The 13,956-nt window shown below is 47.6% G+C and overlaps 1 protein-coding gene across 1 annotated transcript in view; it reads left to right on the forward strand.

The window, feature by feature from the left end:
• The window catches only part of TLN2 (talin 2), a 251,014-nt gene extending 241,309 nt beyond the window's left edge, over positions 1-9,705 (forward strand). Inside the window, exons 52-56 of the mRNA XM_012801797.2 lie at positions 674-799; positions 3,328-3,390; positions 3,482-3,664; positions 7,342-7,467; positions 8,859-9,705. Coding sequence (XP_012657251.1) covers positions 674-799; positions 3,328-3,390; positions 3,482-3,664; positions 7,342-7,467; positions 8,859-8,987 — 627 coding nt within the window. The 3' untranslated portion in view covers positions 8,988-9,705. The remainder of the gene's footprint in view (positions 1-673; positions 800-3,327; positions 3,391-3,481; positions 3,665-7,341; positions 7,468-8,858) is intronic.
• Positions 9,706-13,956: the final 4,251 nt, after the last annotated feature.

Genomic DNA, 13,956 nt, shown 5'->3' on the forward strand with positions numbered 1-13,956 from the left:
AAAAAAAAAAAAAAAAAAAAAAAGAACTGAATGACCTGACATTCATGCAGTTGTGTCCAGTGTTCTTCCCAAGATGAAGCCATGCCTTGGGTGTCCAGGTGACTGAACAATCTCCACCTTGATGTCATGTTGCCTTGATTTCTTTTCCACCTCTGGGTGGTCTGTGTTTGGTATAGAACTTGATCTGTGTTCACCCTCAGAGATGTCAGAGCTCTTTGCCTTTGATTTTTACTGCAGAACAGTAAGACTTTTTTCAAAACTAACAGTCGTCTTTCCTTTCCTCAACGTATTTTGAGTCTTAAGTTCTGAAAGTGTGTGCCGTGACCTTGATTTTGATTATTGATTATTTTGATTTCGGTTATAGAAGTCGCCGAAACCATCTGAGTATATTTTATGTACAGTGAATTCATATTCCTTTAAGATCCTATTCTAGAAAAATAGTCTTAGAGTTTCCTAATTTAAAATTTGTGTATAACGTCAAGGTGACAGGTTTTGCCTTGTGGAGCTGGGGAAAGGGGGCAAGTGGAAAGGCACCCTGACCGCTTAGGCCTACCCTGGTGTCATTTGTGAGCACAAGGCCGTAGGCAGATGGAGAGCCAGGTGGCCAAGCAGGAAGTAGTCTGGGCCTTTGTGAACATGAATTGAATGTGATACTGTTTTCTTTTGGTTGTAGCAAGCAGATGAGACCCTGGATTTTGAGGAACAGATTTTGGAAGCTGCTAAATCCATTGCTGCCGCCACAAGTGCCCTGGTCAAATCAGCCTCAGCAGCCCAGAGGGAGCTGGTAGCCCAAGGAAAGGTGGGTAAAGCCACAAGCCAAGTGGCGAGATGCTGACATAGGGAGAGCCTTCGAGGGCCAAGGAAACGCATGCTGTCCCCTCTCTCCCTGAGGCCGGCCTTTGCCCTGACCTGAAAACTCTGTTTGCTTAAACTTGCCCAGCAGAATAAAAGGTTTAGCTTCCAGGCCTCTCATATGTTTCTTATTAAGGAAAGCATCCCATTCCAGGCAGTGATCGGGGCCTGGACGAGACATTCATATTCCCACTCTACAGCAGACTATTTATAAAGATGTAAACTGTCTTAGTTTCCCGGTAGATGCTCTGTGAGCGTCACAGTCAGAGGCTTTCTATGTATTACCACTTTCCAACTCCAAGTGGCTGTTTATTTTTAGGACTGATGAGCTGAATGCTCTCCAGTTTTGTGGTGAGCACTTTCCTGAACCTGTTGGTCAGAAGGCCGGTCTGGTTGTAAATCTGAGATTTCTGTGATCTCCTTCATCTCCAGGCACCTAGTCCATCTACATGAACATAAGAGCATAGCTTTTCTTAAGTGATTCAGATGGTTACTGGTACATTACTAATTCTGGACATGGAACAACCTTCCATCTTGAAATAGTCCTCATGTCCTTTATTACAAACTGTGGTCTGCAGAGAGCCTCTCAAAAAGGCTCTACAGAACCCTGTTAGGTTGTGGGTTTGGAAATTTGGCCACCATATTTATCGGTCACTTCTGTTTGATATTAGAAGGTCTTTGATGCTAGTGCACGACAGAGGGATATGATTGTGTCTTGGCCTAAGCATTTGTAGTACAGACTGGAAGTTATGCCTGACCAGTGGCTATGCATCTTCCTCCTGGAAGTGTCTTGTGAGCATAGCTGTGACTCATTCCAATCCATATACCTTGACTCCTCCTTTTAAAGCATTCTGTGGTATCTAACTCAGTGCTGTCTATGTCCATCTCCCCACTCAGCACACAAGCTGACTTTTTATGCTTCTCATCTTCATGCTTCTAGATGAGAGTAAGGCAGAAGAATGCTGACCTTGTTATGTGTACTCACCAAGTTCTTACTGACTGATTAGCATACCATGGCCACAAATCAGTCATGGACCAGAATATCCTACCTAAAAATTCCAATTTCAGCAGTGATGAAGGGCAGAATGTGCATCAGACACATACATTGCTACTGTGTTTCCCTGAAAATAAGACCTACCCCCAAAATAAGCCCTAGCAGGATTTCTATGCATTTGTTAAATAGAAGCCCTATGCCGACAAGACCTAGTGATGGGCGTGGCTATGCAGCGTATCTGCATAGCCACGTCATGCATTTTAGGCAGAGCGGTAAGGAAGACTGGAATACCTTTTATCTGCCACAGCTCCTTTCTCCGAGCCATTCGCACTTGCGCAGGTGTGCATGTGGAAACCATGGTGGCAGGCATCCTATTGTGCACATGCCAACGGCTAAGGGAAAGGAGTTCACGCATCACTAGCGCCAGCCCCACCAACAAGGTCAGCTCCCCCGTCAGGTTCCAGAAGAAGATGACTTAACTATATTTGAATAAATGTAGATTGTTGTATTATACTTAATAAAAATAAGACATCCCCTGAAAATAAGCCCTAGTGTGTCTTCTTGAGAAAAAATGAATATAAGACAGTGTCTTATTTTCGAGGAATCACGGTAGATAACTTGAGAATCTAACTTGGAATATGGTAGAATCCCTGCCTGTCTTCCAAGGGACTTAGATGCTCTAGCATTCTAAGTAGGTAAAGAGGTTCAACTGGACTTGGGTGAGTTATAAGATTATATGCAGGGCCTTGGGGTTTTATCTGCCGTTCAGCAAGCCCTGGTGTGGTGCCTGTAATTGTTGACAGATCTTCGATTTCACGTTCAAATTGAAATACTCATCTCTTATCTTGCCAGGCATGTCCCACCAGCGTAAAGGTATCTCCTCCTTCCAGATCTGGACAGAAAATGTTTCATTTTTTGCCTTGATTTCTAAATCGAAACAGACATCCATTTTACTTCCAGCCTCTTATTTCTCTTCCCACCCCTGACAAAATGGTCTGTATTCCTGTAAGACAAGGGTATGTCCTCAATTGCAGGGAGGGAGATGGACCACCCTCTTATAAGCATTCTCTGACAGAAACTCACAGCGTGGCTTTCAGGGTCAATAATCAGGAGTGATTTAAGATTCCCTTGCCCCTTGACAGAGGTGGCCTCGTGGCTCCCATGTTTGAAATGGAGAGAGGTCAGCAGAGGAAGGAGCTTATCAAGACAGCCCCAAACCATTGTTCCTGAACTGTTTCCCAGAAACAGCACCTGGCGGCTAAGGGGAGCTATTCTGAGCATCTCTCATTCTAGCCCAGGTGGACACCAGCCAGGATGTGCTATGCCCAGGTCCTGTATGAGAAAGGGTTGCTCCATTCTCAGGCCAGTGCTGTTGGGGGCATCACCGCTATCAGTCTCGATCTAGGGCAAGGCAGAGCTGAGGGGCTGTGGGTCACCTGGGCTGCTGCCCTCATTGCCAACTTTTTGATTCCACTCTCTAGGTGGGCTCCATCCCTGCCAATGCTGCAGACGACGGACAGTGGTCACAGGGGCTGATTTCTGCCGTGAGTCACCTTCTCCCTCCTCCCCATTTGCTTTTTCAGTCCCCTGTGGGAGGTTTGGGCCTTAGGTCACTTCTCTGTTGACTGTCCCCAGGCCCGGATGGTGGCGGCTGCAACCAGCAGCCTCTGTGAGGCAGCCAATGCCTCCGTTCAGGGACATGCCAGTGAGGAGAAGCTCATCTCATCCGCCAAGCAGGTCGCCGCTTCCACGGCTCAGCTGCTTGTGGCCTGCAAGGTGAAGGCCGACCAGGATTCAGAGGCCATGAGGCGGCTACAGGTAATGGTCACTGATGCTGGTGGGAAAATACTCCTGTTGGAGCGGGTAAGTGTCAGCAAAGGGCACAGCCTCCCTTCCTTGGCATGACCCACCAGGCCTTCCATCAGCCACCTCTGTCCCGCGTTCCAGCTCATCCTCTACCACGTGTGTCCATGCATCCTCCACCTGCTGCCTCACCAAGCTGACATCTGCCATGTGTACCTCTGGTCTCATGCCTTGAGGTCCCCACTCACCTAGAATGTCCCAGTCCTCCTCCCCACCAGCCCAGCCTGGCAAACTCCCACTTGTCCTTTGTGACTCATCTACAAAGTCATCCTTTCTGGGAGGCCTCCCTGACTCCCAGCCTTGAGCAGCCAGTTCCTCCTCAGCCCCACAGCACTTCCTGACCAGACCACTCTATGGTTCCCATCACCTGGAACCACCACACTTATTTTTATGTCTGCCTGTGACCAGACTGTGAGCTGCCTAGGGGCAGGTGCCACATCTTCATCTGTATGTCTCTCACACCTACTGTGACGCCTGTTTCAGAGGAGGCCTCCACCCATGTTTGCAACAAAGGGAGTGAAAGGCCGGAGGGATTTATATGAGACTGTCACCCAGGTCTCCCAGAGCCCAGGGCTCGTTGGGAAGGTAACATCAACCTTTCCCAGTGCATACACATCTTCCTGATTATTTTCATTATAAAACAATTTTAAACACAATGGAAGAAATGTTTGCATAAATACATCCCATGGCTTAAACATCTTCACCCATCAAATGCTATCATTCTTATCCGTTCCTGTTTTTATCTACATGCAGCATAGTTTTGTCTAGTTGTAACCATAGCAAGATACATTTTTGCTTACTTTTCACTTAATATTTTATCATGCATATTTTTTTCCTTGATGACAAGGTTTCATTAATGTCTCTCTGCAAAGCTAACTGGTCCATTATTCATGAATTTCAGTTTTAATGATTGCATGATATTGTATCAACTGATTATGCCAGAATTTCAGTATACTGTGGACAGTTTCTTATTTCTAGATTTTTATTATAAATGTTATAAATGCAGATTGTTGATGTTGCTAAAAATATCTGTTTATATAAGTAGGGAGGAAAATTACAAATGGCAGAAATGTTTGGACAGTTCTGCCAAAACTCAACTTGAGTTTTATTTTGCAAGGCCTAAAGTGTATTTCTGTTGTCTGGCCCCCCTGAATCTCTCTCCCTAACCTACTCTCCTCACCTTCATTTGACCCCTGGAATAAGCTCCGGGGAAAATTGAGGAGCTGCACATTAGTGAAACTCCTGGGTTTGAAGGGGCAATTCAGAGGAAAATGTTCTGAATTAAGAAAGACCTGGGGCTCAGCGCCTGTGGCTCAAGTGGCTAAGACGCCAGCCATATACACCTAAGGTGGTAGGTTCAAATCCAGCACAGACCCGCCAAACAACACTGACGGCTGCAACCAAAAAATAGCCAGGCGTTGTGGTAGGCATCTGTGGTCCCAGCTACTTGGGAGGCTGAGGCAGGAGACTCGCTTGAGCCCAGGAGTTGGAGGTTGCTGTGAGCTGTGATGCCATGGCACTCTACCCAGGGTGACAGCTTGAGGCTCTGTCTCAAAAAAAAAAAAAAGAGAGAGACCTGGGTTCAAGTTCTGTTTTTGCCATGTATTAGGTACATGATCTTACATCAGTCACTCAAAACTTCTCAGGCTTTAATAGCTTCATCTGTAAAATGAGGACAGAGATATTCTCAGGGGCTCTTATGAGGGTCCCATAAGGTATCTGATGTGGAAGTGCATTTTTAAGGCTCACAGGTTTATGCAAGTATAGCATAGCATCACTCTGGTGTCATCCTTACTGAACACCTGGCTGCTGCAATGTTATGTCTCAGCCCCTTAAAAAAGACTTTGGAGCCGGACGGACCTACATTCAGATCCCAGCACTGAAATGTACTGGCTAAGGATCTCAGGTCCTTAACCTCAGTTTTCACATCAGAAAAGTAGGCCAGTAATTTCTGACCTTATAAGGCCTCAGGCAAATAAGCATGGTGACTACACGTCAAATACTGATTGACTTCCCCTTCCCGTTTTTTTTTTTTTATACACAGTTTCTCTCTGTCGCCCTTGGTAGACTGCTGTGGCGTCATCAGAGCTTATAACAACCTCAAACTCCTGGGCAAAAGTGATCCTCCTGCCTCAGCCTCCCGAGTAGCTGGAACTACAGAATGCTGCAGCCCCTGGCTAGTTTTTCTGTGTTTGATAGAAACAAAGTCTTGCTCTTGCTCAGGCTGGTCTCGAACTCCTGAGCTCAGGCAATCCACCTGGGTTGGCCTCCCAGCGTGCTAGGGTTACAGGCATGAGCCCTGGTGCCCGGCCTCCCTTCCCTTCCTGTCCAAGCCCTCACAGTTCCCCTTGGTCACTTGGCCAATTAACTTTGAGTGGGAAGAACTCTCACCTTTCTGGTGGCTAAGCTTCAAGCACAAGCCCTTTACTCAGAAGGAGTCTGGACAAAGAACACAGAGGTTTAATGAAATCTTAACCACTTTTAGAGGAAAATTCTAAACCTCAGCTAGCAGAGAACAAGTCTCCTGGGCCATGCTTTGTGATAGCCCTCAAATGACAACCTGGACTTAGAAGGTGTTTCTTCACTGGTCTCTATTATTTGCCCCATTGTGGATAGGGTGACCAGACGTCCTGCTTTTTAACAATTTGTCCCACATCCCGCAGCATTTTTAAAAAGTCCTGATTTTTGGAAAGAATGCACGAACAGGCGGGAGAACAGGAAGGGAATATACAGTTTTCAGCTGCCATGTGGCTATTTTGCCAGAATATGAGTTTTATACTATTGTTGTTAATTTTATAATGTTAAACTGTAATAATAACAAATAATTGTTGAGAACTGATTATCGAGAACTGCTTATCAAAGTTTGCATTGTTGTCAGGCCCTGCCCTTGCCCTCCCCCCCCCCTTCAATGGTGTCCCGCTTTACCAATGTTAAAATCTGGTCACCTTAATCGTGGAGCCTGCAGCCTAAAGCTGTGACTCAAAAAGTACATCTGTGAAGGCCCAGTTACCACAAGGCTCCCAGTCCTTCCACATGGAGTAGATGTGTCCCTTGTGCTCTCATAACCCCTCGTTCCCTCCAAAAGCCTTCAGGGAGCACCAAGTCCAGGCAGCCACTATGCCAGGCGGGTGCTGGGGGTGCAAAGATTCAGGTTCCCACCCTCAGGATGTTCACTATCCAGGAAGGGAGTAAGGGGGAGGGTGTGGTAGGGCCCAGGCGGACAGGAGAAAGTGATGTCTGAGCCAGCCCTCAAGCATGTGCTAAATTGGATGGGGGCCAGGCAGTTTCCTAGGAGGCAACCATCAAGCCTAGTTCTGGTAACACACTCATATCGCAGCAATCATTCACTTACGTGACTGTAATTCCCCTCAAAAGCCTGTGTTCCTCGGACACATAATCTGTGTCTCTTTATGAGAATGAGCAGTAGTTAGGTAGGTGCCAGTGTTAGTAGAATCAGTAGGTGGACAGATGAATGGACAAACAGATGGACACTTGCTGTCTGGGGAGAGCGTCTGTGTTACAATTGGATGATGAGTTGACTGAGGGTATCCTATACTGCACCTTCATGTCTGTTCTTGCCAGTCCCAACAACTGTTTCTAATGATACAATGTATGTTTTGTTCACTCTCCAGGCAGCAGGAAATGCCGTGAAAAGAGCCTCAGACAATCTTGTTCGTGCAGCCCAGAAGGCAGCATTTGGCAAAGCTGATGATGACGATGTCGTAGTGAAAACAAAGTTTGTGGGGGGCATTGCCCAGGTTTGTTCTTAAATCCAGAACAGTATTCACTCCCAAGATGGGTATTGTGTTATAGCAGAGACACAAAATAACAGTGACTTAAACAAAATGAACGTTTATTTCTCCCTCGTGTAACAGTCTGAGTGAAAGCAGGCTTGGGAGAGTGTGGTGTCTCCTTCATGGCTAAGACCCAGGCTCCATCTGCCTTAGTACTCCACCGTCCCTGAGATGTTGCCCTTGGCCACTTGGTCCGAGATGGCTCAGTAACCACCTCAGCTTTCCATCTAGCCGGAGGAGGGAAAAGAAGGGAGGGCCTGACCCTGATGTCCCATACTTCACTTCCTCTCACGGCCATCCTAGCTGCACAGGAGGCAGGGAAATGGAGTATTCTTCTTGAAGTAGCATATACCTAGCTAAAAATCAAAGATACTATTACAGAAAAAGTAGAAGAACAAAAGTTGGAGGGTGGCAATATAATAAATTGAATAAAATGATGCATTTGAAGCACCTGCCACTCCAGACATTTGGCCCTAGGGAGAGTCCTCTCCCTGGACTTCTAGAAAAATAAGGGGAGGGAGTGAGGAGGAACCTCCAGGTAATCGGGCTTGCAGTTTTTGATGTGTGTCCGTCTCGTATCATGGATACGTGCTGGTATCTTATCAGCACCAGGAACGTTCCCCATGCCTTCTTTGCTCTTTCTGACCCCCTCCTGCGCTGGGCTGTACACAGGATGTATTTTTGCCAGAATGTATTCCTTAATACAAAAGATCTCTGATTAAATAAGTATGGGAAACTCTGCACTTAATACCCTCACCTTAATAGCAGTGTTCATTAGCCTAGAAAAAGCTCTGAAAAAGCCCCCGGGAAGGGGCCTAACGTGGAGGGGTCTGACTTGGCTTTCTTGACAGACTTACCCTTTTCACACAATACCTGTTAGCTAGTATTCCTCAGACCAGGCCTTAGGAGCATGAAACAGATGAAGGCCATCCAGTGGTTAAGGTACCAGCTTCAGCTTTAAGCACACCTGGGCCAGGTCCTCTGTCACTGGCTAGGTGAGAGCAGACCCATGTTTCTCAGCTTCAGACTCCTTATTGAAAAAAAGAGGACTTTAATAGGGGTACCTCACAGTATTGATGCGAAGGGGACAGGACAGTCCATGCGAAGTGCTACATAGGGGTGTGGTAGATGTTTGCTGGTAAATCGGTGGCCCAGAGGCAGTTTGTTTTCTTGGGTCAGCTGGGTCATGAGTCTCAAAACCCAAACTATGCCAAGGAGGATGGTCTCCAGGGCAAGGGTGCTGTATCTGGTACGCTGCTGTGTGACCCTGTACCAGAGCTGATGGGGGCACATGACACATGCAGGGGGGTTCCTAGGAAGTTTCAGATCCATCCGGCTTGTTGCTTTCTTTCTAGATCATTGCTGCCCAGGAAGAGATGCTAAAGAAGGAACGAGAACTGGAAGAAGCAAGGAAAAAACTGGCTCAGATCCGCCAGCAGCAGTATAAATTCTTACCCACGGAGCTGAGGGAGGACGAGGGCTAAGCCAAGATGGCGAGCCCCAGGGGCCGTCTCTGCCTGAACTGGACAGCAGTGCTCCTGAGAGGCTGGGCACTGCCCCCTGGGGTGAGCCCGGGGCCCCGAGCACCTGTTCTCACATCTCTGTCCCGTGGCTCCAGCTGCATGACGTGATGTCTCACGGTACAGTGTCCCACCCACAGCTCCTCCGCCGCCTCCCCTCATGCCTCACCGTGTCTCAGGAGAGAGGGGCACCTGTTTCGTGGACTGTTACCAAAAACGAGAAGTCAGTATTATGTCGTTCTCAGACACTTTGCTTTTGTGTCTCGGTCGTCTCCAGGCCTGCTCCTGGGCCACTTTGTGAAATTGTAATAGGCAAAAAATAATGGCTGGAGGAAGTCATTGATGTCATAAATCTTCATAGGTATTCTCTCCCTCTTGGGAGAAGATGGAAGTTGGAGTTGGACATGGTTAATAAAAGACAGAAAAACAAGCTGGTGTGGACTCCGGAAGGGTGGCTGAGGCCCTCCTTCCGTGTCTGGAGCGCTGGCTCACCCAGGGGCTGCAGAATCCCTGCCCCGGTTTGCACGCTTTCTTGCCCCAGTGTGTAAGCTCCTTGTACAATCTAGACCCTTCTTGTATTCCGTGGCCCAGAAAATCAAACAATTATTTTTTTCCTCCGTAATCCAAAGGGCAGAGTTATGGGAGGCTGTCAGGCGTGGTGAGTGGGGGCTGTAATAAAATATGTGGGCTCCTTATTCTGCAGAAGCTGTTTCAGTTCACAGAGATTCATCCACCCAAAGCCATGTCTCCCAGGTGACAGTCAGGACAACACCCCGCCTCTGAAGTGTTCAGGGCCGGGATTCGGCTGGAGTTAAGAACGTCCGCAGTGACTCATCTTCGGGTCCCACAGGGGTTTCTCTGCTCTCAAATGGTCAGAATTCAGGATTGGAAGACATCTGTTTAAAAATCTGTCACCTGCCTTCCATCCCAAGATGATTTTTTTCTGTCTTAATAGCTCTAAAATCTAGATGCATCCTAAAATCAATGTGGACCTTCAACAAGGTAGTTTTATTATCATGTAAGTGAAGACATTTGCCATTTTCAGAGTCGTCCTTCTGGGTGCTACGTTTCCAGGGTGTCATGTTTTTCCCCTTTCCTTTTGGAGACTTCTTCCTGAAAAGGACATTTTAAGACCTTGAATTTACCTTTAATCTGAGCCTTTACCCAAGACAGTACCTGGAAGATGAGTGGCTTGTGGGATAGATCTCAATGCCAGAGAACGAGAGTCTTTTACGAAAAATCCATGAGGGGAAGACAAGAGTTAGTGGAGGTACATGGTTTCCAAACCTGCCAAGTGGTAAAGGCCATCATCTTCCACTTCTCTGTAGTGGTTACAGCATCCCATCTTGAGTTTCAGCCACTGCCCCTTCAAAATTCCACCCAGGGGAAAGGTCGGTGCTTTGGTTCTCAAAAGACGTCACCTTTAGACCCTACCCAGTGATTTTTGTCTCAGCAGACCCTAGCCCGTGTCATGGTTTTAAAATATATAGTTAAACTTTTGGCAGATGCCCACATTTATAAGGTAATTGTAAGTGCTACACATACGAGATGTGTTTTCCAGGGTAAAGTTAGAGAAAATACAGTGTAAATGAAAAGCAAGTAGAGAGAGTGTGTGGGGAGTGAAGGTATGGGGGTACTGATTCTAAAGCGGAGGGGAGCAGCTAGAGCCCTCTGGCCTCTCCAGTCAAACTCTTGGCTCACCCTCTTGGAGTGGAGCTCATAGAATTCATGCCTGCTGTGCGGGACACTGAGGATGGGCATGGGGTGCTTGCTGAGACTCTTTACAAAAGAGTCAGACCCAAAGGTTCACAGTCAAGGTGTCCTGATGGTTCGTATACCAGAACCCTGGAGAGCCCTTCCACAGCCCAGCCTACCCCTCTGTTTTTTTATGCAGTGCCCAGGGCAGCTGCCCCTGTCCCCTTCTGCCCGTCCCCTGCTACATCCTGTCCTCCCAGGAGCAAGGCAGGGGCAGGCATTGAGTTCTTCATTCCTGCCTCATAGTCATTTAAAACCTCTACTGCATTGATACCAGAAAAACCTCCAGAGACAAACCAAATGGAAAGGCCTGTCCTTTCTGCCTTGAAAGAACAGGCACAGAAGAAAGTATTTTTGTAAGACCTATATGAAGACCCTCCTGTCCTGAGTTTTCCACTGCTAGGAGCTTTGGTGTCTAGTCATCGCCTGGTGCGGTCCTGGTTTTTCACCTGGCCCTTCCGTGTCCACCTGCGTGTGTATATGAATAGCTTCGTGGCCAGCCTGGTCTTTTCTCATTTTATAAAATGGCAAAAGGCTGTTCTTTGGGCATTATTTAAATAAGCACAACTGCAGGTGTTCCTGGGTGGCGTTGAGGCGGGGGGCTTCCGGTTCTTCTTCAAATGGAAATAATGTAGGTTCAAGTTGCCTTTTGGGGTGTGGACTTTAATTTCAAAGCACCTAGTAAGAGGATGGTTTAGGGATAAACGTGGTCCCAGGTCTGGATCATAGAAATGCATCCCTGTCCGGGTGAAGGGGGAGCAGGTATGCGGAGGTATCCCTTCTCTCCTCCCTCTGCCCCGCAAGGACGGGCCCTGGGCTTTGAATCCTTGGGCTGATCTTCGTCCTGAGAAATCACTATTTCTGATTGTCAAAAGAAAAAGCTAAACTGGATTTCGGAACTGCCCAGTGATTGGAGAATTTGGATTTTGCTTGATTTCGGCCTTGCAAAAAGCTTTGGATAAGAATGCTAAGGCTGTGTTTGGCTAAGCAAACAGCCCTTGTTTAAACTTTGCTGGTGTCCAGTCAGGTGTGGCCCTGGCAGTCTGAGCAAGCATCTTGCTCTCTGGGCAGTTGTCAAGAGCCTCCAGGTCGGCTACAGAGGCAGCTGCCCAGCCTGCAGTCTGCACATGGGCCTTACGGAGTGAGCCCCCTGTACCAGCCCTGACCGGTGGCCTTGCCTGCGGATACTTGTCTTATGGAAAACCCCTCTGAGCTTCTCATAGGCCACTTTCTGGGTGCTTTATCAATCAATGAGTTAAACCTATTCTTAATTGATAGGAAAAAAATGATAATGCAGGCCAGTCATGGTGACTCATGCCTGTAATCCTGTCACTTTAGGAGGCTGAGATAGGAAGACCACTTGAGGCCAGAACTTCAAGACCAGCCTGGGCAACATAATAGGACCTTATCTATAAAAATAAAATAGCCAGGCACTGTGGCACATGCATGTAGTTCCAGCTATTGGGGAGGCTGAGGCAGGAGGATCACTTGAGTCCAGGAGTCTGAGGTGGGCTATGGGCTATGATGAAGACATTGTCCTCCAGCCTGGGGAACAGAGTGAGACCCTGTCTTAAAACAAAAACAGACAAACCTCACCACCACCTACAAGATGAACCCCACCTTCAAAGTGATTCCAAGGCCAAAAGCTCATGAAAAAATCAGGTACAGGGCGGAGGTGGTGGTTGAGCTGCGATCTCTGTTCTCACAGAGGAGCCTCAGCTTCCTCCTCAGCAGGTGGTCCCCCAAATCTTCTCTTAACTTAGAGATTCTGGCCTTAAGACCCCAGCACAGACTACCAGCATATTCTACTCTCAGATTCCTGGAGGAGACGTACCCTCTGTAGGCCAAGGGGCTAGCTGCTTCCAAGAGCCTTACCAGACCCAAGAAATCCACAGAAAATGTTCACTTAAGGCTGTAAGGCAATAGCACCCAGAGTTCAGAAAGCAAAAGATGTTGACAGCTGTGCTAGTGGCTCAAGTCTCACTTCTCCACAGTGCTGGCCTCAAGAGGTGACCTCTGCGGGGAAGAAGGTATCTTTCCCAAAGGGGTCCCCAAGTACCATGTTTAAAATTTCCCAGGACGATTCCATCTTTCTGAACTTGTGCTTGGCATGTTAGGTTTCTGTTGTCAGGAATGAGTGTGTGACAGAGCTTCTGTGGACTGATACTTTAAAACACTACAAAGAGCTGTTGCTCTTCTATAAAAAGGAGGTTTGGATTCGGCCTTACTCTGAGCCCACCTCAGCCCCCCATGAAGCATCGCTGTGTGGTGGGAGTGATTTGGTCAGCCCCTGCCCATCCCAAAAAGTTCGAGGCTGGGTGTCACTCAGCTGCCTCTCACCAAATGGCAAGATCAGAAGCAAATGAGAAGGTTAAGCTCTGCCCTGTGTCATGATGTCTAATCACATAAATTAATTTATCTAATGGCATAAATTATTTTTTTTTATTCACCAGAAATAAACCTTTAAAGGAATGAACCTGTGTGACGGTCTCGTGGGGATGGGAGGAGGGTGGAGAGGAAAGACACTGTGTCGTGAGCATGGCCGTGAGGATCAGCTCCACAGCTCCCAGGAGTGTGTTTGGAGAGAGAGTGAGCGTGCATGTGTGACAGACGCAAAGCCACGGTGCCACTGAGTTCAACAGCTTGTGACACTTAAAAAGCTCAAAGGAGAAACAGACTTTGAGGGGGTGGACACAACTATTTTCCTCTGCAAGAAGCCGTGGACGGGCAGGGCCTTTTTGACCGTGCGTGTCACTGAGGTCAGAAGATTGCACAGCTAAATACAGACGTGCATCTGGGATCATCTCCAGACCTGACCCAGGACCTGCCACAGGAAGGTTAGGTTCACTTCTGACAGCTGAAGCCGAAAATGCCGCCGCCAGGGATTTCCAGCCCCTCTTTCCTGTTGGGGGATGGGAATTGCTTGGCCAGAGGCCTCGTTTGGGGGCAGCCAGACTTAGAAAAATGTGAGGCATTTCTAATCTGCAAGAGGGGCGTGTTGGAATCACCATAGCAACCAAAAGTGTCACTGGTGTGGCCAAGAACAAATAAAGATTCTTTTTTCACTCAAAATGGTGATTTAGGGTCTCTAAGCCAGTGGATACCGAAGGTTTTTCTATCTTTGACTTAACAAGGATAACAGAAGTGGAGTTGAGACTGAGCAAAGGTGGGAAGCCTA

Source organism: Otolemur garnettii, unplaced genomic scaffold, assembly GCF_000181295.1.
Source record: "Otolemur garnettii isolate 467f Iridium unplaced genomic scaffold, OtoGar3 scaffold00011, whole genome shotgun sequence".
Lineage (NCBI taxonomy): Eukaryota > Metazoa > Chordata > Mammalia > Primates > Galagidae > Otolemur > Otolemur garnettii.